This window comes from Dendropsophus ebraccatus, chromosome 11, assembly GCF_027789765.1.
Source record: "Dendropsophus ebraccatus isolate aDenEbr1 chromosome 11, aDenEbr1.pat, whole genome shotgun sequence".
NCBI classification, from domain to species: Eukaryota; Metazoa; Chordata; class Amphibia; order Anura; family Hylidae; genus Dendropsophus; species Dendropsophus ebraccatus.
Genome location: NC_091464.1, coordinates 95958438 through 95984095, shown reverse-complemented (window position 1 = coordinate 95984095; position 25658 = coordinate 95958438). Strand labels below are relative to the sequence as shown.

Here is a 25658-nt window from a genome sequence, read left to right as displayed (position 1 = left end):
TTTTTAAGCCAAAGCCTGGAATGGATTAGGAAAGGGGAGAAATCTTAGTGTTTCCTTTTTTGACCTATTCTCTGTTTATAGTCTGTTCCTGGTTTTGGCTTCAAAAATCTGTCAGATAAATCTGTCTGTGTAAACGCACCATTACAGCTAGCAATCAGTCGACGTTTGCTAGTTTGGTGGCCAGCAGCCCATTCTGACATCTACAGTATGTGCAGCTGACTACCAGGGCCCCGAGACTGTAGAATATGACTACACAGGGTATCACTGTAGTCTGTTACCATGGACACAGGAGATGATTTTGTTACCATGGACACAGATGTTTTTTGTTACCATGGACACAGGAGATGTTTTTGTTACCATGGACACAGGTGTTTTTTGTTACCATGGACACAGGAGATGTTTTTGTTACCATGGACACAGATGTTTTTTGTTACCATGGACACAGGAGATGTTTTTTCTTGCCCCAGCATCAGAGCAATAATAAAAATGGATAAAAGTGTCCACACCTTTTAACCATATAATAACCCCTGATCCATCAGGTCAGCTATGACTATGCCCCTTATACACTAGTCCGACCCCTGCCTTGTTATTGCTCCCTTCAGGCGTTACACGGTTGTGAATAAACCTTAAAAGGGGTAATTCACCAAAATTGTTTTTCTTTCAAATTCAACTGGTGCCAGAGATTTTAAAATTTACTTCTATTAAAACAAATCTCCAGTCTTCCAGTACTTATCAGCTACTGTATGTCCTGCAGAAAATGATGTATTTTTTTCCAGTCTAGAGAGCAGGAGAGGTTTTCTATGGGGATTTGCTGCTGCTCTGGACAGTTCCTGACATGGACAGAGGTGGCAGCAGAGAGCACTGTGTCAGGCTGGAGAGAATACAACACTTCCTGCAGGGCATACAACAGCTGATAAGTACTGGAAGACTGGAGATTTTTTTTTAATAGGAGTAAATTAAAAATCTCAAGCACAAGCTGATTTGAAAGAAATTTTTGGGGGGTGAACAATCCCTTTAAGACGACTCACTGACACCATATAACCACAAGTATGACAATGCGGCACGTACTACCAAGTCTCCTTCATTGTGGTAGCAGGATGAGGTGATGGACTCCCTGTAGAAATGAGCCACCAAGCGGGGTATGTACATTGTCTTTAATCTCCTGCTTGTTGTGTTGCTCATGCCGCTAAAACCCCAAAAAAGTGAAATTAAAAGGGGGAGGTGGGAGCCCCTGGGGTGCAGGGTAAGAGAAGGGGACAGGTTCACACAGACCCCCTGGTAATGTTCCTGACATGACCTGTCCTTTGTTTTCTCAAGCCGTGCCAGTCACTTCCAGAGGGGGGCGCCGTGGCGTGCTTTTCTCCGAGGCCACCTTGATAGACGTAAACTTTGGCAATGGCGCAGGATAAAAACCAGACAGTGCAAATCTGCTGCAAAGTGCAGCTAAAACGTCTTGTTCTGAAACGCTCAGATCCCCCCTAAAAGCCCGTCCCTGGATTTTGGCCCCGTGGTGATCCCCTGCAGTAGCAGCCTTGTCAAGCAGAGCAGTTTGGTCGGTGATCGCCTCCTTCCAAAGCTGGCGGCAAATGGAGGCAACAAAGAAAATAAAATAAATGAAGGTAAATGGAATTGTGCCCGGGAACGAGGAATCACCCCAAGTCCTGTAACAAGGGGGTCCCCCACAAGTCTGAAGAAGTGGTCCCAGGATAATGGTCCTATCGTGCCACGTGGTTCCCGGGCAGCGTGCTATTGGCCATGCGGATGACTGGTAAGGCGTGCGCCTCCGTGTTGAACACCCAGTTGTCGAATGGTAGAAGATCGTCACTGGAGAAGAGCAGATACAGGTACCTGGGGGGAGCAGAGAAGAGAGGGTTAATGGGGTGGCAGAGGGAGACAAGTACTGACTGTGGGAGACCCCACAAGAGACTAGTGCCACAGCCTCACCTGGATATACAGCTCCACTGCTGTGGCCTGGTATATACACAGACTGTCCCCTGTATATACATATAAGGTGTGGTCTGGTATATACTGAATGTTCCCTGTATATAGGTATATGGTCTAGCCTGGTATATACAAAGAATGTCCCCTGGATATAAAGTGTGGCCTGGTATATACACACAATGCCCCCTGGATATAGATAGGAGGTGTGGCCTGGTATATACACTGTCCATGCTCTAGATATAGATATAAAGTGTGGCCTGGTATATACACTGACTGTCCTCTGCACATAGATAGGAGGTGTGGCCTGGTATATACACTGTCCATGCTCTAGATATAGATATAAGGCGTGGACTGGTATATACACTGACTGTCCTCTGCACATAGATAGGAGGTGTGGCCTGGTATATACACTGTCCATGCTCTAGATATAGATATAAAGTGTGGCCTGGTATATACACTGACTGTCCTCTGCACATAGATAGGAGGTGTGGCCTGGTATATACACTGTCCATGCTCTAGATATAGATATAAAGTGTGGCCTGGTATATACACTGACTGTGCCCTGGATATAGATATAAAGTGTGGCCTGGTATATACACTGACTGTGCCCTGGATATAGATATAAAGTGTGGCCTGGTATATACACTGACTGTGCCCTGGATATAGATATAAAGTGTGGCCTGGTATATACACTGAACATCTCCTGTATTTAGAGCTCTACTGTATATAGGTGTATGGTGCGGCCTGGTATATACACAGAATGTACCCTGTACATAGATAGGAGGTGTGGCCTGGTATATACACTGTCCGTGCTCTGGATTTAGATATAAAGTGTTGCCTGGTATATACACTGACTGTGCCCTGTATATAGATATAAGGTGTGGCCTGGTACATACACACAATGCCCCCTGTATATACATGTATGGTGTGGCCTGGTACATACACACAATGCCCCCTGTATATACATGTATGGTGTGACCTGGTACATACACACAATGCCCCCTGTATATACATGTATGGTGTGACCTGGTATATACACACAATGCCCCCTGTATATACATGTATGGTGTGGCCTGGTATATACACACAATGCCCCCTGTATATACATGTATGGTGTGGCCTGGTATATACACACAATGCCCCCTGTATATACATGTATGGTGTGGCCTGGTATATACACACAATGCCCCCTGTATATACATGAATGGTGTGGCCTGGTATATACACACAATGCCCCCTGTATATACATGTATGGTGTGGCCTGGTATATACACACAATGCCCCCTGTATATACATGTATGGTGTGGCCTGGTATATACACACAATGCCCCCTGTATATACATGTATGGTGTGGCCTGGTATATACACACAATGCCCCCTGTATATACATGTATGGTGTGGCCTGGTATATACACACAATGCCCCCTGTATATACATGTATGGTGTGGCCTGGTATATACACACAATGCCCCCTGTATATACATGTATGGTGTGGCCTGGTATATACACACAATGCCCCCTGTATATACATGTATGGTGTGGCCTGGTATATACACACATGGTGTGGCCTGGTATATACACACAATGCCCCCTGTATATACATGTATGGTGTGGCCTGGTATATACACACAATGCCCCCTGTATATACATGTATGGTGTGGCCTGGTATATACACACAATGCCTCCTGTATATACATGTATGGTGTGGCCTGGTATATACACACAATGCCCCCTGTATATACATGTATGGTGTGGCCTGGTATATACACACAATGCCCCCTGTATATAGAGAGCTATTGTATATAAGAGTATGGTGTACAGGTTCGCATCTGACCTGTTCAGCCCAGAGATGTTTATGGGATTAAGATCCTGGGATCAGTGAAGGCAGAGGAATGAGGGAAAACTTCTGGAGCCAATAACTATACAGTCCTTGTGGATGGTGCACTGTCCTGCTGACGGTCTCCTTCTGTCATAGGGAAACAGCTGCCATAGAGGATCCACGTCTAAATGTCCATCCACAGTTATCAGAGGAGCCGGGGTGCACCAAGAAAACATTCTCCACCAGCCCAACTGTTCACAAGGGCCAGCTATTCATGGTGCTTATGCCAAATACCATCAGCATGGTGCCAGAGATCTGGACCCATGTGACCGGCCATGTTTCTCCACAGAGATCTGGACCCATCTGACCGGCCATGTTTCCCTATAGAGATCTGGATCCATCTGACCGGCCATGTTTCTGTATAGAGATCTGGATCCATCTGACCGGCCATGTTTCCCTATAGAGATCTGGATCCATCTCACCGGCCATGTTTCTCAATAGAGATCTGGATCCATCTGACCGGCCATGTTTCTCCACAGAGATCTGGATCCATCTGACCGGGCATGTTTCCCTATAGAGATCTGGATCCATCTGACCGGCCATGTTTCCCTATAGAGATCTGGATCCATCTCACCGGCCATGTTTCTCCACAGAGATCTGGATCCATCTGACCAGCCATGTTTCTGTATAGATATCTGGACCCATGTGACCGGCCATGTTTCTCTATAGAGATCTGGATCCATCTGACCGGCCATGTTTCTCTATAGAGATCTGGATCCATCTGACCGGCCATGTTTCTGTATAGAGATCTGGATCCATCTGACCGGCCATGTTTCTGTATAGAGATCTGGATCCATCTGACCGGCCATGTTTCCCCACAGAGATCTGGACCCATCTGACCGGCCATGTTTCTCTATATAGAATATAGCAAGTCCTGCAGCACTCCTCAATTGAGAAACAGGTTGGTGCCAGGCGGTTAGCACAGGGGACCAATCGTGCCAAGTATATAGAGAGATAGAAAACCGCAGCACTCCGAATACACTCAAAAAGATATGGTGTTTATTTTCACCCAAAAAACTTGCGACGTTTCGCTCTCAACTGAGAGCTGCTTGAAAAAGCTCTCAGTTGAGAGCGAAACATTGCAAGTTTTTGGGGTGAAAATAAATACCATACCTTTTGAGTGTATTCGGAGTGCTGCGGTTTTCTATTTCTCCATGTTTCTCTATAGATATCTAGATCCATCTGACCAGCCAGGTTTTTCTATAGAGATCTGGATCCATCTGACCGGCCATGTTTCCCTATAGAGATCTGGACCCATCTGACCGGCCATGTTTTTCTATAGAGATCTGGATCCATCTGACCGGCCATGTTTCCCTATAGAGATCTGGATCCATCTGACCGGCCATGTTTCTCTATAGAGATCTGGACCCATGTGACCGGCCATGTTTCTCTATAGAGATCTGGACCCATGTGACCGGCCATGTTTCTCTATAGAGATCTGGACCCATGTGACCCGTCATGTTTCTCTATAGAGATCTGGACCCATCTGACCGGCCATGTTTCTCTATAGAGATCTGAACCCATCTGACCGGCCATGTTTCTCTATAGAGATCTGGACCCATCTGACCGGCCATGTTTCTCTATAGAGATCTGGACCCATGTGACCGGCCATGTTTCCCTATAGAGATCTGGATCCATCTGACCGGCCATGTTTCTCTATAGAGATCTGGACCCATCTGACCGGCCATGTTTCTCTATAGAGATCTGGACCCATGTGACCGGCCATGTTTCCCTATAGAGATCTGGATCCATCTGACCGGCCATGTTTCTATATAGAGATCTGAACCCATCTGACCGGCCATGTTTCTCCACTGCGCACTGTACAGTATGTGCTCATTTGGCCCCTGGTCTTACCTCTCTATTCCCCTCAGACACCTGTGCTGGCGTTGTGGATCGGACATGTTAGTTGGACACCAGCGTTGTATTCAGCTACAGTTTCTGTTCATTGGATTTTGCCATCTAATGTAAATTCACACCGATCCACAAAAAATGGATCCCTGGGATTTATGCTGCATTTTGAGGTCACAGGTCTAATATTCATACAGGGGAGATCCAAAGAGGTGAGGGACGTTAGCTCTAATAATGGCGACATGCAATGTATAGTGTCTGGATATACATGTATCTGTATCTCTCTCCACCTGTTACTTACACCAGCGTATAGTGTCTGGATATAGATGTCTGTACACATGCTGAATTACATATAGATATTGTAACAGTCCCCTCCAGACCATTCACTCACTTCAGGGTCTCGGCTAGGAAGAAGCTCTGCTGGACATCATCGTACGCTGGAGCAGATGAATACACATCTTTCAGACCTGAGAAGCCACCACTCACTCTGCAGTACTTTTCAATGGCCTGTAGAGGGAGACAAAGCCATAGTTATCCAATATGGGATGGAGAATCAGAGGTCACATGACATAGCTGGGTCAGCACAGGACGTACCTGAGCAGCTTCCCAGCCCCAGTCCCGGTACTTGGGGTCGTGGGTGAAGCGCCACATATACCAGTAGGTCTCTATCACCTCAGGTCTCAGAATGTAATACTTCTCGTTCTGCCGCACGGCTACGGCTTCTGCTCCTCCATCAAACTTGAATGCTTCAGGACCCAACTTCAGCACTGAAACAGCAAGACCACAAAAAGTCTAAGGGGCCTCTAGATGGGGAGAATATTGACCGATGTCGAGTGTACAGGCGGCAAACATTATACCCCCGGTTATGACATCACCTCACGTTCTGTCATGTGACCCATATTCACCTGTCCGGTCGTAGGACTCGTGACACGTGTGCGCAATCTCGGCACCAAGCTGAAGGTAGTGTCCGGCTTTGTCGTCTGGGGACCCATCTGCTCCTAAGGCAAACATGCCCCCTGCAAAACAGGTCAAGTGCCCCATCTTCCTCTCCAGGTGACCGTTCTTCCACTCTCCAATAAAGGTAAGACCGCCATTAGACTTGCGGATGAGATGCTTCTCGATGGCCTGGAAGGAATGAGAATAAGACGACAGGATTCATCATGCTGATGATACACAATGTATAAAGGTCAATTACTACCAAGGTTCACCAGCAGATGGCGCCAGAGGACAACAGCTATAGGAAACCTGGGTGTGCGGTATAATGCACTCACCTCTATAGCATTGTCATACATGTTACGGGCCTCAGTATCAGTCCGGTCTGACACAAGCCAGGCCTTCAGGAGATACTCGTAAAAGCTGTCTCCCAATCCTCCCACTGACGTGTGGTCTGAGGGAACAAAAAGGGTTAAATAAAAGATGGTAATGCTCTGGTACACCGGTCAACCCCCCAAATACATGGGTCATCCTCACACACACCCCCGTCTCCCCTGTACACAGGTCATTCTCAACCCCCCCTCCCTGTACACGGGTCATCCTCTGGCCCCCCCCCCCCCCACTGGACATCCTCTCACCCCCCCCCCCCCCCCCCTGTGCACAGGTCATCTTCTCCCCCCCCCACACACACACACACTGGACATCCTCTCACCCCCCCCCCCCACTGGTCATCCTCTCCCCCCCCCCCCCCTCCTGTACACAGGTCATCCTCTCCCCCCCCCCCCCCACTGGACATCCTCTCACCCCCCCCCACTGGACATCCTCTCACCCCCCCCCCCCCCCCCCCCACACTGGTCATCCTCACTCCCCCTCCTGTACACGGGTCATCCACGCCCCACACCCCCTTTCCTGTACACTGATATACATATCCACTCTTAGATTCTGTATGGGGTATCAGGCATTAGAGGGGGTGTTCTGCTATCACTTACGTTGCCCCCAGCGTCCAGTCCTGGGATTAAGGTAATTTGGGTAAAGCCCATTGGGACGATCCATTTTCTGCAGGAGTTTTCTGATGTGCATGACCTGAAAAACAGAGGAAGATGGATGATGTATGGCAGCTGTATACCCGATATAGGAGGGGTCAGTGTACGGCAGCTGTATACCCGATATAGGAGGGGTCAGTATACGGCAGCTGTATACCCGATATAGGAGGGGTTAGTGTACGGCAGCTGTATACCTGATATAGGAGGGGTTAGCGTACGGCAGCTGTATACCCGATATAGGAGGGGTCAGTGTACGGCAGCTGTATACCCGATATAGGAGGGGTTAGTGTACGGCAGCTGTATACCCGATATAGGAGGGGTCAGTGTATGGCAGCTGTATACCCGATATAAAAGGGGTCAGTATACGGCAGCTGTATACCCGATATAGGAAGGGTCAGTGTATGGCAGCTGTATACCCGATATAGGAAGGGTCAGTGTATGGCAGCTGTATACCCGATATAGGAAGGGTCAGTGTACGGCAGCTGTATACCCGATATAGGAGGGGTCAGTGTACGGCAGCTGTATACCTGATATAGGAGGGGTAAGCGTACGGCAGCTGTATACCCGATATAGGAGGGGTTAGTGTACGGCAGCTGTATACCCTATATAGGAAGGGCCAGTGTACGGCAGCTGTATACCAGATATAGGAAGGGTCAGTGTACGGCAGCTGTACAGCCGATATCGGAGGGGTCATTGTAAGGCAGCTGTATACCCGATATAAAAGGGGTCAGTATACGGCAGCTGTATACCCGATATAGGAAGGGTCAGTGTATGGCAGCTGTATACCCGATATAGGAAGGGTCAGTGTATGGCAGCTGTATACCCGATATAAGAAGGGTCAGTGTATGGCAGCTGTACACCCTATATAGGAGGGGTCAGTGTACGGCAGCTGTATACCTGATATAGGAGGGGTAAGCGTACGGCAGCTGTATACCCGATATAGGAAGGGCCAGTGTACGGCAGCTGTATACCCGATATAGGAAGGGTCAGTGTACAGCAGCTGTACAGCCGATATCGGAGGGGTCAGTGTACGGCAGCTGTATACCCGATATAGGAGGGGTCAGTGTATGGCAGCTGTATACCCGATATAGGAGGGGTCAGTGTACGGCAGCTGTATACCCGATATAAAAGGGGGTCAGTGTACGGCAGCTGTATACCCGATATAGGAAGGGTCAGTGTATGGCAGCTGTATACCTGATATAGGAAGGGTCAGTGTATGGCAGCTGTACACCCCATATAGGAGGGGTCAGTGTACGGCAGCTGTATACCTGATATAGGAGGGGTAAGCGTACGGCAGCTGTATACCCGATATAGGAGGGGTTAGTGTACGGCAGCTGTATACACGATATCGGAGGGGTCAGTGTACGGCAGCTGTATACCCGATATAAAAGGGGGTCAGTGTACGGCAGCTGTATAACCGATATAGGAGGGGTCAGTGTACGGCAGTAATGGATCTGATATAGGTGGTGTCGTGGCCCCTGTGCCCACCGGACTGCATCGGTCTATATGGGCATATAGGGCAGGAGGAGAACTGCTCACCTTATTATAATACACAGGGTTCCCTGTCAGGTAGGTCAAGTGCACAAACTCCAGGTGAAGGGTTCCAAATTCTGCCAGAATACTGCTGCCAGCGGACGCCCAGCCCCAGTTCCTGCCAACACCACTAGAGGGCGAGAGAAATGAGTATAAGAGACAGCAGTATAGGCCTAGGCATGAAGAGGGCGCCTATCAGCAGCACAAGGCTCCTGTCCAGGTCTCCCGCTGATCACCTACACTGACACAGTGTCACAGACTCCCAGCTGTATGCCTGGAAGTAGGTATTAAACTTACTGGGGCAGGAGAAGGGCGGAGGGCACTCACCTCTTCAGGTTGACCATCGCCCAGGGGATGCCCGTCGGGGTGTTGAATGCGGGGAGCAGCTTCTCCGCCAGCAGCACAGCCTTGTTCTTAAAGACCTGGAACAAATGCAGAAAGGGTTCATGCACATGCATAAGGGAATACAATACAATGCAATATAACAATGATGATTTCCCTGCTAGACACATGAAGGGTTAATCTGCGGCAAACATGATGATGTCGTCATCGCTGTGCTCGCTCTTAGTGAGAAGGACTAAACCACTCACTGAGGAGGAGTATGGCTGCCGCCTGCAGGGCCACGAGGTAATAAAAGCCTTTTAATATCTGCAAGCGCCCAGACCGCCATTACTTACATGAGGATGGAGTAATGGGAGAAACAATGGAAAAGCCGCCATAGATTTAACCCTTTGCTGCTTTTTTGCAGGACATCCATATGCAGGATGATACTACTGTTCCCTGTGGATGATGGAAGGGTCTAGAACACAATGGAGTCCCAGCAGGAGAAGCACCGGTCACCTGACGGCAAAGCCTGGTCCTTACCTCTTGTCCAGACAGGTAGTACGCTGCCAGCAGACCCCCGATGAAGCGGATATTCACCTCGAAAACAGACACCTCAGAGTTCTGGAAAACAATGGAAAGAGAGCGATAAGAGTGTTCTCTGCTCAACCACCAGCAGGGGGCGCTGCAGTCTACACAGGGGGCCATCCTCCAGGGGTATCCAGACACTCACCACCCCGAAGTCCAGATTGTTGGTCACCCAGTCCTGTCCATCACGGAATTCATCAAGGAGCCCCATGATGTACAGGGTGTCCAGAGCATCCACAATGGTGGCCCCCATCTGTGAGTTCCCTGTGACAGATCAGAGATGACATATCGAAGGGTTAACAATGTGGTGAGGCAGATGCCCAGTGATGCCAGCCACATAACCAGCTTAACCCTGGAGCTGACAATCCGCTTAATGTAACCGGATCTGATGGAATCCTCTGCCTGCAGAGCTGTAATACCTGATGGAGCCACAGGGGGCAGCACAGCCTGCATGACATCACCAGCTGTCTGATGTATCACCAGGTACTGACCAGACCGATACACTGTAACAAACTACAAGGAGAGGTGTGTGCCGCCAGTGTGTACAGCTCACCGACACAGTGTAACAAACCCTCCGCTGTGTCTAGCCCAGGAGGGAGGAAATGAAGTATAATATGTTACAGGAGGAAGAAGGGAAAGGAAGGACATGATGGAAACCTTTACATATGTTACAGGAGGAAGAAGGGAAAGGGAGGACATGATGGAAACCTTTATATATGTTACAGGAGGAAGAAGGGAAAGGGAGGACATGATGGAAACCTTTATATATGTTACAGGAGGAAGAAGGGAAAGGGAGGACATGATGGAAATCTTTGTATATGTTACAAGAGGAAGAAGGGAAAGGGGAACCATGATGGAAACCTTTATATATGTTACAGGAGGAAGAAGGGAAAGGGGGAACATGATGGAAACCTTTATATATGTTACAGGAGGAAGAAGGGAAAGGGAGGACATGATGGAAACCTTTATATATGTTACCGGAGGAAGAAGGGAAAGGGAGGACATGATGGAAACCTTTATATATGTTACAGGAGGAAGAAGGGAAAGGGGAGACATGATGGAAACCTTTATATATGTTACAGGAGGAAGAAGGGAAAGGAAGGACATGATGGAAACCTTTATATATGTTACAGGAGGAAGAAGGGAAAGGGAGGACATGATGGAAACCTTTATATATGTTACCGGAGGAAGAAGGGAAAGGGAGGACATGATGGAAACCTTTATATATGTTACAGGAGGAAGAAGGGAAAGGGAGGACATGATGGAAACCTCTATGTATGTTACAGGAAGGAAACATCTTCTATGTTTCTATATACCATAAATGTGCGGACTCCTCCCCAGTGTCGGCCATCTCTATAATGTCACATAATGCAATGTATATAATACCCAGAATTCCTGGCACTGTGTAATATAGAACAAACCATCAGCACTACTCACCGAAAATATTGGTGGAGTGGCCCTTACGGGCGATGGGCTTCAGCTCATTGTGGCCCCAGCCGTACTGCCGATAGTTATCCCAGGCATGCTTCATCATCTGTAGCAATAGGAGAACAGGGCGTCACATTATATTATATAATGACTCCTGGGCTGTAATATTATATAACGTCTCCTGGGCTGTAATATCATATACTGTCTCCTGGGCTGCAATATCATATAATGTAATATCATATAATGTCTCCTGGGCTGTAATATCATATAATGTCTCCTGGGCTGTAATATTATATAACGTCTCCTGGGCTGTAATATTATATAACGTCTCCTGGGCTGTAATATCATATAACGTCTCCTGGGCTGTAATATCATATAATGTAATATCATATACTGTCTCCTGGGCTGTAATAATATTCAATGTAATATCATATGTCGTCTCCTAAGCTGTAATATTATATAATGTCTCCTGGGCTGTAATATTATATAACGTCTCCTGGGCTGTAATATCATATACTGTCTCCTGGGCTGTAATAATATTCAATGTAATATCATATGTCGTCTCCTAAGCTGTAATATTATATAATGTCTCCTGGGCTGTAATATTATATAATGTCTCCTGGGCTGTAATATTATACAGTATAATGTAATATCATATAATGTCTCCTGGGCTGTAATATCATATAATGTAATATCATATACTGTCTCCTGGGCTGTAATATCATATAATGTAATATCATATACTGTCTCCTAGGCTGTTATAATATATAATGTAATATCATATGTTGTCTCCTGGGCTGTAATATTATATAATGTCTCCTGGGCTGTAATATCATATAATGTAATATCATATACTGTCTCCTGGGATGTAATATTATATAACGTCTCCTGGGCTGTAATATCATATACTGTCTCCTGGGCTGCAATATCATATAATGTCTCCTGGGCTGTAACATCATATAATGTCTCCTGGGCTGTAATATCATATAATGTCTCCTGGGCTGTAATATCATATAATGTCTCTTGGGCTGTAATATCATATAATGTAATATCATATAATGTCTCCTGGGCTGTAATATCATATAATGTCTCCTGGGCTGTAATATCATATAATGTCTCTTGGGCTGTAATATCATATAATGTAATATCATATAATGGCTCCTGGGCTGTAATATCATATAATGTAATATCATATACTGTCTCCTGGGCTGTAATATCATATAATGTCTCCTGGGCTGTAATATCATATAATGTCTCCTGGGCTGTAATATCATATAATGTCTCCTGGGCTGTAACATCATATAATGTAATATCATATACTGTCTCCTGGGCTGTAATATCATATAATGTAATATTATATACTGTCTCCTGGGCTGTAATATTATATAATGTCTCCTGGGCTGTAATATCATATAATGTCTCCTGGGCTGTAATATCATATAATGTAATATCATATACTGTCTCCTGGGCTGTAATTTTATATAACGTCTCCTGGGCTGTAATATCATATACTGTCTCCTGGGCTGTAATATCATATACTGTCTCCTGGGCTGTAATATCATATAATGTCTCCTGGGCTGTAATATCATATAATGTCTCCTGGGCTGTAATATCATATAATGTAATATCATATACTGTCTCCTGGGCTGTAATATCATATAATGTCTCCTGGGCTGTAATATCATTTAATGTCTCCTGGGCTGTAATATCATATAATGTAATATCATATAATGTCTCCTGGGCTGTAATATCATATAATGTCTCCTGGGCTGTAATATCATATACTGTCTCCTGGGCTGTAATATCATATACTGTCTCCTGGGCTGTAATATCATATACTGTCTCCTGGGCTGTAATATCATATAATGTAATATCATATACTGTCTCCTGGGCTTTAATATCATATAATGTAATATCATATACTGTCTCCTGGGCTGTAATATCATATAATGTAATATCATATACTGTTTCCTGGGCTGTAATAATATATAATGTAATATCATATGTCGTCTCCTGGGCTGTAATATTATATAATGTCTCCTGGGCTGTAATATTATATAATGTCTCCTGGGCTGTAATATTATACAGTATAATGTAATATCATATAATGTCTCCTGGGCTGTAATATCATATACTGTTTCCTGGGCTGTAATATCATATAATGTAATATCATATACCGTCTCCTGGGCTGCAATAATATATAATGTAATATCATATGTCGTCTCCTGGGCTGTAATATTATATAATGTCTCCTGGGCTGTAATATCATATACTGTCTCCTGGGCTGTAATAATATATAATGTAATATCATATGTCGTCTCCTGGGCTGTAATATTATATAATGTCTCCTGGGCTGTAATATTATACAGTATAATGTAATATCATATAATGTCTCCTGGGCTGTAATATCATATAATGTCTCCTGGGCTGTAATATTATATAATGTTTCCTGAGATTAGAGATGAAGGAATTTACGTGCTGCTCCTCCTGGGTGCTGGGAAAAAGGTGGATCCAGTCATGGGAAACCTTAGAAGGAAGCCCTTTACTTTGTCCCTACTGTAAATTCACTCATCTCTTGCTGGGATGTCCCCTCATGTGTCCCCCTCCCCCACCAACACCTCCCAAGCGACCGTTGCAGAATACCTCATCCTCAGATCCCCCCTCCCCATCTGTCTCCGCTCCTTTCTCAGACCCCCACACCCCACCTGTCTCCCCGCCTCCTCAGACCTCCCCGTCTGTCTCTCCTCCACCTCAGACCCCCCTCTCCTCCTCATTCCCCCCCATTTGTCTAATCTACTCCCCAGCCTGTCTCCCCTCCTCCCCAGACCCTCCCCCTCCCGGTCCATCTCCCCAGACCCTCCCCCTCCCAGTCCGTCTCCCCAGACCCTCCCCCTCCCGGTCCGTCTCCCCAGACCCTCCCCCTCCCGGTCCGTCTCCCCAGACCCTCCCCCTCCCGGTCAGTCTCCCTCCCGGTCCGTCTCCCCGTCTGTCTCCGCTCCTCCTCAGACCCCCGTCTGTCTCTGCTCCTCCTCAGACCACGCCCCTTCTGTCTCTGCTCCTCCTCAGTCCCCGCCCCATCTGTCTCCCCTCCTCCTCAACCCCCCCCCAGTCTGTTTCTCCTCCTCCTCAGACCCCCCCCCTCAGACCCCCCCCCCCCGTCTGTCTCCCCTCCTCCTCAGAACCCCCCCCCCCTGGTCTGTCTCCCCTCCTCCTCAGACCCCGCCCCGTCTGTCTCCCCTCCTAATCAGACTCCCCACCCAGTCTGTCTCCCGCCTCTCACCTCTTTGATCTTCTCTCTCTTCTCCCGAGTCTCAGGGTCCCCGGGGTCCCCACTCTTTAGCTCAGGCAGGTTGGGCACCGGGGCCAACGGCACAGGCTGGTTGTCCTTCTTCTTCATCTCCTCCAGCAGTTTACTCTTTTCGGTCTGGATCTCGGCCCGGATCTCATCTCGGGACTTCTTAAGCTTCTCCTTGGCTTCCTGCAGAGCTCGCTCATGGTCTGCGCGGATCTTATTCCTTAGCTGCTCCTCCTCCTCCCTGTGGAGAGAAGAGACATTAGAGACCCCGGGAGGAAGACGGCAACATGGAAGTAAGAGGCGTCACGCAAGACCCAGCCCTGGAGAGCGACCACATCCCATGTATTATCACTAACCTCCAGAGCAGTGTGCCCACCACTACAACTCCCAGCATGCCCTATCAGTAATATCCACATGATGTCATCACCCCCAGCCGCCCCCGATCAGTGATATCCACGATGCCCTCCTGGTCATATCACAGCCGGGTCACCGCACCCACCGGTTATATCACAGCGGGGTCACCGCACCCACCGGTTATATCACAGCCGGGTCACCGCACCCACCGGTTACATCACTGCAAGGTCACCGCACCGCGACCACTGTTTTTTTTTTTTTAGTTTTTTTTTAATCAGATAATTTTTATTAAAGTTTTTGCCATAACAAACAGAGTTTTCACCCACTCCCCCTTCCTCCAACAACCCCCCTCCCCACCCAAACCTTTGGAACAATAATTCTCAAAATGTATATTTGGTATAACAAGAATACGATCACTCAGTACAGGCAGCAGATGGAGGGAACAATGAGGCCCAATAAAAAAAGGGAAAAATAAAATCCATAGGAGATCTACAAAGTGACCTGGTAACACTGGGGTTATCCACCCAAGGGCCCCATATTAATCTTAGCTTTTCGCTTGTCATATACCCCCCTTTCAAGTCGGATTATATTATTTAGTCTGACCTTCAATTCCGCTATGGTGGGTGCTTCAGGTCGCATCCAATATCTGACAATAAGTTTTCTCGCCTGATACAGTATGTGACGGATAGCTATTTCCTCATCAGAGGTCACCAATCCCAACAAGCATTTCAATGGTTCAGGAGCTATGGTAATACCATAGACAGTGTGTATAAGAGAGAACATCTCTCCATTACGGTTCTAGTTCGCTGCAACTCCACATCAGGTGCACTAAGTATGCCTCATCTGCTCAGCAACGCGGACAAACAGCATCAGCACAAGCTCCTATTTTCAGTAGGAAGTGTGGGGTTCTGTACACCCTGTGAAGCAGACAGAGCTGAGAGCCTGTGGGCCTCCGACACCGCTAATTCTGGAGTAAGTGCCAATATCTCAGACCACTGCTCTGCCGTAATTGGTCCTATGTCCTCCTCCTATCTCTCTTTCTACGTCAAAGGCCTATCTTCCAGATAAGCATGCAGCAATTCACTTTACACCATAGAAATCAGCCCCTTGGGATCTGTGCCCTGCAGGACAGTGTCCAGTTATGGGTGGGCTGATAGAACAGGGGGGGCTTCCACTGCATGTCTCAGCTGGGCAAATGACTTCAATGACCCTTGTGCCTACAGTTGTGAGATAGTACAAAGGCCCTTCTCCTCCCAGTAGGCCGCTCCCTCCAAACCCTGCAGATGTTGGAATTCAGAGTGTCCCCAAAGCAGAGTATAATGTGTATAAGACTTACAATTTAGGGATCGCTTAAGCCCCTATTCCACGGGGTGATGCAGAGGAGCAAACAAGCGCTGTCCCCCGCTCGCTGCCATCGATAGTACACGTGGCGGGTGAGTGCGGGAGGGGCCGCGGGCTGCCCGGGTGATTGCTAGATTGTCCGGGCAGCCCATAGAGCAGAGACGGGGAACCTTCGGCCCTCCAGCTGTTGCAAAACTACAATTTCCATCGTGCCTGGGCAGCCGAAGGATGATTATTGGCAGTAATGGCCGATATCGGCCGAATATCGGTTCGTGGAATAGGGCCTTCAGTTTGTATCCATCCGTGAGACAGCAATTGTGACTGTATATATTATCTATTTTTTATTTGTGTTTTTTCACTTTATTGTATATTCATTTCCTCTTTTTCAGGATATTGTTATGTTTCACACTTTTTTACATGCACTTGCACTTTGTGGCACTTAATAATAGGCTCAGATAGTTTACATATAATTTTTTGCACTATATTATAATCATATTTGTTTATTAATTTTTGCTGTCTCTGTATTATTATGTGGGGTGGACCAGTCTCTCACCGTGCCTTATTGGGGCCAGTGGTAGGATCATGTGTGTGTTTAAAGGTTTTTAATCTTGTGTCTTTTTTGGATTGGATTTAAATAAAGAATATTTACTATATTGTGGAGGTGCAGACCTTGTTTTTCTAGATCTATTCTTTCTTTGCATACTATGTCAACAAACATCCAGAGAGACATCTGCAGAAGCACTCTTAACCCCTTAAGGTGAAAGCCAATTTTTGTTTTTGCGCTTTTGCTTTTTCCATTTTATGTTTAAAAGTCCACAGCGCTTGCATTTTTTCACCTAGAGACTTATATAAGTGCTTATTTTTTGCTAAACCAATTGTACTTTGCAATGACAGGCATTATTTTTCCATAAAATATGCTGCGAAACCGGAAAAAAATCATTTGCGCTGTCAAATTGAAAAAAACAAACAAAACGAATTTGTTTTGATTTCGGGGAGTTTTGCATTTACGCCATTCGCCCTATGGTAAAACTGACTTGTTATGCATGTTCCTCAAGTCGTTACGATTACAATGATATGTAACATGTATAACTTTTATATTATCTGATGGCCTGTAAAAAATTCAAACCATTGTTAACAAATATATGTTCATTAAAATCGCTCCATTCCCCGGCTTATGGGGCTGTGTTAGGTCTCATTGTTTGCGCCATGATGTGTTCTTTCTATCGGTACCTTGATTGCGCATATACGACTTTTTGATCACTTTTTATTACATTTTTTTCTGGATTTGATGCGACCAAAAATGCACAATTTTGCACTGTGGATTTTTCTGCGCTGACGCCGTGTACCGTGCGAGATCAGGAATGTGATTAATTAATAGTTCGGGCGATTACGTGCGCAGCGATACTAAATATGTTTATTTATTTGTTTATTTATTAATTTATATTTATAAAATGGGAAAAGGTGGGTGATTCGGACTTTTATTAGGGGAGGGGATTTTTTTATTAATAAAAACACTTTTTTACTTTTTTTTTTTACATAAACTACAAGCCCCCCTGGGGGACTTGTACATACAGCATTGATATCTCATAGACATCAATGCTGTGTATATACACAGCAAAGATCGACTACATCGGTCATAGATTGCTTTGGCATGCTGCAGGCCACAGCAATCTATTGCCAAGCTGGGATCAACGGATCTCCCCCCTGTGATCGCATCGCGTGTGTGGGGGGGGGGTGCTTAATTAGCCGGCGCGGCAACGGGACCTGCGCCGGCTAATAGACCCGGGACCCCTCTCTGAACACCCCTCGCGGCACCATGACGTACCAGGTATGTTATGGGTCACTAAGGGGTTAAACAACGCCTCTGTGGGAGTCAAAGTGTCCGAACCCCCCCAACCCCAGAGCCAGATAATATAAATAAAGGTTAGGAATCGCCAATCCACCATTATCTTTCCCTCTCTGCAAGGTATCCAGTTTTATTCTCGGGACCTTCCCAGCCCAGATCAAATCTCTATACAAGGAGTTTATCTTTTTAAACAGTTTGGCCGGTATCCACACAGGTGCATTGTGCAAAATGTAGAGAGATTGAGGCATCAGGACCATCCTAATCAGATTAGCTCTGCCAACTAAGGATAAGGGTAGTTTACACCAGGTTTTAATTTTGTCCCTAGCCTTTACCAAAAGCGGCATTAGATTTAAGTCTAAATATGTGGAGATTTTCAGGGTCATCTGAATTCCCAGATAGCGGAACTGCGAGACAATTGGGTTACCTAAAGCTACAACCGTGCGTCTATCAGAAATGGGTCCAATGGGAGCAGCGCGGACTTATCCCAATTTATGAGGAGTCCAGAATATCCTCCAAAGACAGATATCAGGTTCATGACAGGTGGAAGAGAAGCATATCATCTGCATAAAGTCTTCAATACCACCAAGTCCGATAGTCTCACTTGCTGCACTAAAGGCTCTATCTCTAGTGCAAACAAAAATGGGGAAGAGAGGGCATCCCGGTCTAGTGCCCCGACACAGAGAAAAAGGATCATATAAGCGACCACCGGTTACACAACCACAGCCCACACAGACCCTTCCCCCCACTACTCCCCCAGTGTCAGTGCTCACTATCTTTCCTTCTATTGCCAGGAGGCAGAGAAGGCAGTGAGCTCTAGGACCCCGTGGATCAGTGACAGAATGCAGCTGGTAACTACAGGGAGTCATGGGGGTCATTACCGGTGACAATCATCATGGTCGTGTTGCACTCTGATGTGCCGCCCACAGTGATGGTGCCTCTGGGGACACATCTATTATAGCACCCAGCCAGAGACTAATTGTATGGAAATGCAGAGCCGAGGCTGTGCCCGCCATCTATCACCCGCCTCATCATCACTCATGTCTGCCAGAACAAGACGCTTCAGGAGTGTGTGAATAGGCAGAGCTGCACATGTACCGCCATATTGTGGGTTATACTCAGGACTCCTGGTCTCAGCACCGGATCACCTATAAGTATGGGATCGGTATGAACAAGTATAATACCTCCGCCATATGGTGCTGTATACATACTAGGGCTGGGCGATATAAACGATATGCCAAAATATCGTCATCAATTCGGTTGACGATATAGATTTTTGGCATATCGTCATATCGCAATACATGCCCACGGAGGGGTAGTGAATAAGCTTCTCACTTACCGCTCCGTGGTACCGCGCTGCAGGGCCTTCCGTTCACGCATCGTCAGCACGCTAGCTGACGATGCGTGTGACGTCAGGTCTCTCCCAGTGCATGCTGGGAAGAAGACTCGGCCCGTCTCGCCTCGCGGACTCCATCAGCCAGCCCTGCAGGAAAGGTAAGTAGCAGAGGGGTCGGGGGCGGCAGATGGCTTGGCATGGGGCTGATGATGGCCCTGGCTGGGGGGACATGATGGCTGGCACATAGGGAAAACTGAGAGGGGGAGATGACTGGCACTGGGGGGGGGGGGGGGCTGATGACTGGCAACGGGGGGCTGATAACTGGCAAAGGGGAAGGCTGATGACTGGCAAGGGGGGCTGATGACTGGCAAGGGGGGCTGATGACTGGCACAAGGGAGGGCTGATGACTGGCACAAGGGAGGGCTGATGGCACAGGGGAAGGCTGATGACTGGCAAGGGGGGCTGATGTCTGGCAAGGGGGGTGATAACTGGCACAAGGGAGGGCTGATGACTGGCACAAGGGAGGGCTGATGACTGGCACAAGGGAGGGCTGATGACTGGCACAAGGGAGGGCTGATGACTGGCACAAGGGAGGGCTGATGACTGGCACAAGGGAGGGCTGATGGCACAGGGGAAGGCTGATGACTGGCAAGGGGGGCTGATGTCTGGCAAGGAGGGCTGATGACTGGCACAAGGGGGGCTGATGGCAAAGGGGAGGGCTGATGACTGGCACAGGGTGGGCTGATGGCACAGGGGAAGGCTGATGACTGGCACAGGGGAAGGCTGATGACTGGCACAGGGTGGGCTGATGGCACAGGGGAAGGCTGATGACTGGCACAAAGGGGGCTGAAGGCATAGGGGAGGGCTGATGACTGGCAAGGGGGGGTGATAACTGGCACAAGGGGGGGCTGATAACTGGCACAAGGGGGGGCTGATGACTGGCACAGGGGAGGGCTGATGACTGGCAAGGGGGGCTGATGACTGGCAAGGGGGGCTGATGACTGGCAAGGGGGGCTGATGACTGGCAAGGGGGGCTGATGGCACAGGACAACAGGACGAAATTTTATGTTTATTTTTCACATTTAATTTGCACTTTATTTTAAACAATTTTGTGTTTTACTAACACTTAATCTTTGCATTGTTTGGAAAAAGATCTGTTATACAATACACATCTTAATAAAATCTTAAAGTGTTGTAATTTGTATACACACAAAAAAATTGATATATCGTGATATATCGTTATATCGCACATGCATCAAATTATATTGTGATATAAATTTTAGGCCATATCGCCCAGCCCTAATACATACACTCCTCTGTATTATAACTCTGTACTATCCTGGGGTATAATACTCCCGCCATACAGTGCTGTATACATACACTCCTCTGTATTATAGCTCTGTACTATCCTGGGGTATAATACTCCCGCCATATAGTGCTGTATACATACACTCCTCTGTATTATAGCTCTGTACTATCCTGGGGTATAATACTCCCGCCATACAGTGCTGTATACATACACTCCTCTGTATTATAACTCTGTACTATCCTGGGGTATAATACTCCTGCCATATAGTGCTGTATACATACACTCCTCTGTATTATAGCTCTGTACTATCCTGGGGTATAATACCTCCACCATACAGTGCTGTATACATACACTCCTCTGTATTATAGCTCTGTACTATCCTGGGGTATAATACCTCCATCATACAGTGCTGTATACATACACTCCTCTGTATTGTAGCTCTGTACTATCCTGGGGTATAATACCCCCATCATACAGTGCTGTACACATACACTCCTCTGTATTATAGCTCTGTACTATCCTGGGGTATAATACTCCCGCCATACAGTGCTGTATACATACACTCCTCTGTATTATAGCTCTGTACTATCCTGGGGTATAATACTCCCGCCATACAGTGCTGTATACATACACTCCACTGTATTATAGCTCTGTACTATCCTGGGGTATAATACTCCCGCCATACAGTGCTGTATACATACACTCCTCTGTATTATAGCTCTGTACAATCCTGGGGTATAATACTCCCGCCATATAGTGCTGTATACATACACTCCTCTGTATTATAGCTCTGTACTATCCTGGGGTATAATACCCCCATCATACAGTGCTGTACACATACACTCCTCTGTATTATAGCTCTGTACTATCCTGGGGTATAATACTCCCGCCATACAGTGCTGTATACATACACTCCTCTGTATTATAGCTCTGTACTATCCTGGGGTATAATACCCCCATCATACAGTGCTGTACACATACACTCCTCTGTATTATAGCTCTGTACTATCCTGGGGTATAATACCTCCACCATACAGTGCTGTATACATACACTCCTCTGTATTATAGCTCTGTACAATCCTGGGGTATAATACTCCCGCCATATAGTGCTGTATACATACACTCCTCTGTATTATAGCTCTGTACTATCCTGGGGTATAATACCTCCACCATACAGTGCTGTACACATACACTCCTCTGTATTATAGCTCTGTACTATCCTGGGGTATAATACCTCCACCATATAGTGCTGTATACATACACTCCTCTGTATTGTAGCTCTGTACTATCCTGGGGTATAATACTCCCGCCATACAGTGCTGTATACATACACTCCTCTGTATTATAGCTCTGTACTATCCTGGGGTATAATACTCCCGCCATATAGTGCTGTATACATACACTCCTCTGTATTATAGCTCTGTACTATCCTGGGGTATAATACCTCCATCATACAGTGCTGTATACATACACTCCTCTGTATTATAGCTCTGTACAATCCTGGGGTATAATACTCCCGCCATATAGTGCTGTATACATACACTCCTCTGTATTATAGCTCTGTACTATCCTGGGGTATAATACCTCCACCATACAGTGCTGTATACATACACTCCTCTGTAATATAGCTCTGTACTATCCTGGGGTATAATACTCCCGCCATATAGTGCTGTATACATACACTCCTCTGTATTATAGCTCTGTACTATCCTGGGGTATAATACTCCCGCCATACAGTGCTGTATACATACACTCCTCTGTATTATAGCTCTGTACTATCCTGGGGTATAATACTCCCGCCATACAGTGCTGTATACATACACTCCTCTGTATTATAGCTCTGTACTATCCTGGGGTATAATACTCCCGCCATACAGTGCTGTATACATACACTCCTCTGTATTATAGCTCTGTACTAACATGTAATACCCTCCAGATTTAGGACCCTATTACCTGACCCTGCTGCCCAGTAATGCTAACACACTACAACCCTGGAAGCCAATCAATGGAGTAGTTTGACACTATTACATGGGAGTGGCGGCACTATTATAGATCTGTGAGCACACGTCCTCATGGTCCCTGTTCTGCGAAATTCACTTAGCATTTCTCAATTAACCCAACTACACGAGACATCAATACTTCATGGCCTCCTGGGGCTCAGATACACCTCCTGTCAATAACCGGCAGCGGGAATAACTATGCGGGAAGCGATCATCACCTTGATTCATAAAGAAGGGAAGGATGTGTTGAGCCCTGAGTCCTACCGTCCCATCTCCTTAATCAATACTGATGTTAAAATATTGGCGAAATTACTGGCTAACCGGTTAGTCACGGTCATAGATAAACTTATTCATAAAGATCAGTCGGGCTTTATCTATTCCCGAGGGGTCTATCACAATATCCGGAGAACTTTTACTAATATACAAGAAAGTCGCAATTCACTGAATGATAAGGCGATTATCTCATTGGATGCCACCAAAGCATTCGATAGAATCGAGTGGAGTTTCTTGTGGGTAGTACTCAGGAGAATGGGTTTTGGTGATATATTTATCCGCTGGATACAGTTACTGTATAATAAACCGTTGGCTAGGGTATTGGTGAATTCTTGTTTGTCACCCCCGTTTTTGTTAACAAGGGGAACCCGTCAGGGGTGCCCTCTATCGCCCTTATTATTTAATATTGCTTTGGAGCCATTAGCCACGGGCTTGAGAAATTGTGCCGGCGTGGAGGGATTTAAATATGGTGATGTAGAGGAGAAGACATCCATGTTCGCTGATGATATGATGCTTTTCCTCTCCAACACCCAATTCTCTTTAGGCATGCTTATGGAATATATTGATAAATTTGGTCTCTACTCAGGGTTCTCTATCAATTGGTCCAAGTCCTCCATTATGTTTCTTTGTGATGACGATAGAGATGACTGTGGGAAGCTGAGGGTTGTACCAGTTGGAGGGACCTTCAAATATCTTGGTATCGAAATAGCGTCTGATATAAATAGATACCTGGAAATCAATCTGCTACCCGTAATTGATAATTTATATAAAAAAATAAAAATATGGAATAGACTTCCATTAGGGATGGCATCCAGGATAGGAATAGTTAAGATGGTAATTCTCCCAAAGATCCTCTATGTGTTATATAATTCCCCAATATGGATAAATAAGCACTATTTCAAACTAATTGTGAGAATGTGCAATGCCTTGATATGGAAGAACAAAGTAGTTAGAATAAAATATGATACTCTAATTAGTGGGAGAAAGGAGGGTGGTCTAAGATTGCCCGATTTTGAGAGATATTTTCTGGCGGCGCAGATGTCCTACATTATTAGATGGAGAGATTTTGATTTTGCTAACAGATGGGAGTGTAAGATCGATAAATATTGCCCTGATCTTCCTACTATTTTGGATATGAACGAGAGGTTCGATAGACTGACTGAACCCATTTGGTACATGCTTAGTCAAGTATGGCAAACAGTAAAAAGAAAAATGAACATGGTACATAGTAATGAATTTACCCCTTTATGGGGGAACCCCTCTCTCATACAGTTTTACAAAATCTCTGATTATAGTTTTTGGGGTAGATATGGAATCACTAAAGTTAGGCACCTTTTTGATGATTTGGGAGTTCTGAAGTCATTTGATGTTTTGGTCACGGAATTTGATATTCCCAATAATGCACAGTTTAGATATTGGCAAGTGACACACGCAGTAAAAAGTACGGAGGACTATAACAAGTTTATGGTTGTATCTCATGAATTATTTGATGAGGGAATCACTAGGGCTAAGAAAGGGCTTATAAGTAAAATATATAAAAAATTAATGCAATATAATCAAGGTAAAAATGATATGTCATATAAGGATAAGTGGGAATATGATTTAGGGGCCGATTCAGTTGATTGGGATAGTGCTTTCGATGCAGTTGATCAGGTTAGCCTGAGACTTAATCATAAGATATCCCAATTATTTATTATTTATAGAGTACACTATACACCGGTGAAATTATTTAGAATGAAGTTACGTCAAACGAATAAATGTAATAGATGTATGAGAGAGGGGGGGGATTTAATTCATCTCTTGTGGCGTTGTCCTAAACTCCACCGCTATTGGGGAGAAATTACTCAATATTTAAATAATATAATGGGGATTAATTTAAATGAAAATCCTAAGCAATACTTATTGGGTGATCTGTCTGATTTAATGTATACACCGGAAAAAAAAAAGAGTTCTATACAAGGCCCTGTTTGCAGCTAGAAATTGTATCCTGAAGAGATGGGTAACGTCCAAAGAACCAACTTTTAGTGATTGGAAAAGAGAAATGCATGGAGTTACTTTGATGGAACAGATTGAGGCAAAGAGAATAGGGAGGATGGAGACGTTTAGGGAAGTATGGGGGAAGTGGCTGGATTGATAATTCAGGACTCAAGCTCTATGTGGTGGGTGGATGGTGGGGGGGAGAGGGAGGGAGGGGGGGGGGAAGAGGAGATGAGAGAAATTATTATTATTTTTTATTTATTTATTTATTTATTTATTTTTTTGGAAGAGGGGGAGGGTGGGATATCGGGGGGGGAGATAACAGTTGTACACTGAATAGATTATGGTAGGGTATGTTTATTGTTTTTTTACTGCATAATGATGGGATTAGGCTGGCATTTTGTGATCTGTGGACC

The 25658-nt window shown here is 45.9% G+C and overlaps 1 protein-coding gene across 2 annotated transcripts in view; it reads right to left on the bottom strand.

The window, feature by feature from the left end:
- Window positions 1-1139: 1139 nt before the first annotated feature.
- Window positions 1140-25658, bottom strand: part of MAN1A2 (mannosidase alpha class 1A member 2) — a 44908-nt gene continuing 20389 nt past the window's right edge. For both annotated transcript variants that reach the window (XM_069944841.1, XM_069944842.1), the window contains exons 2-13: window positions 14795-15050; window positions 11524-11620; window positions 10232-10350; window positions 10042-10122; window positions 9505-9599; window positions 9184-9307; window positions 7591-7684; window positions 6940-7055; window positions 6574-6793; window positions 6263-6435; window positions 6060-6175; window positions 1140-1848 (exon numbers count right to left, since the gene is read on the bottom strand). In XM_069944841.1, coding sequence (XP_069800942.1) covers window positions 1716-1848; window positions 6060-6175; window positions 6263-6435; window positions 6574-6793; window positions 6940-7055; window positions 7591-7684; window positions 9184-9307; window positions 9505-9599; window positions 10042-10122; window positions 10232-10350; window positions 11524-11620; window positions 14795-15050 — 1624 coding nt within the window. In that variant the 3' untranslated portion in view covers window positions 1140-1715. The remainder of the gene's footprint in view (window positions 1849-6059; window positions 6176-6262; window positions 6436-6573; window positions 6794-6939; window positions 7056-7590; window positions 7685-9183; window positions 9308-9504; window positions 9600-10041; window positions 10123-10231; window positions 10351-11523; window positions 11621-14794; window positions 15051-25658) is intronic.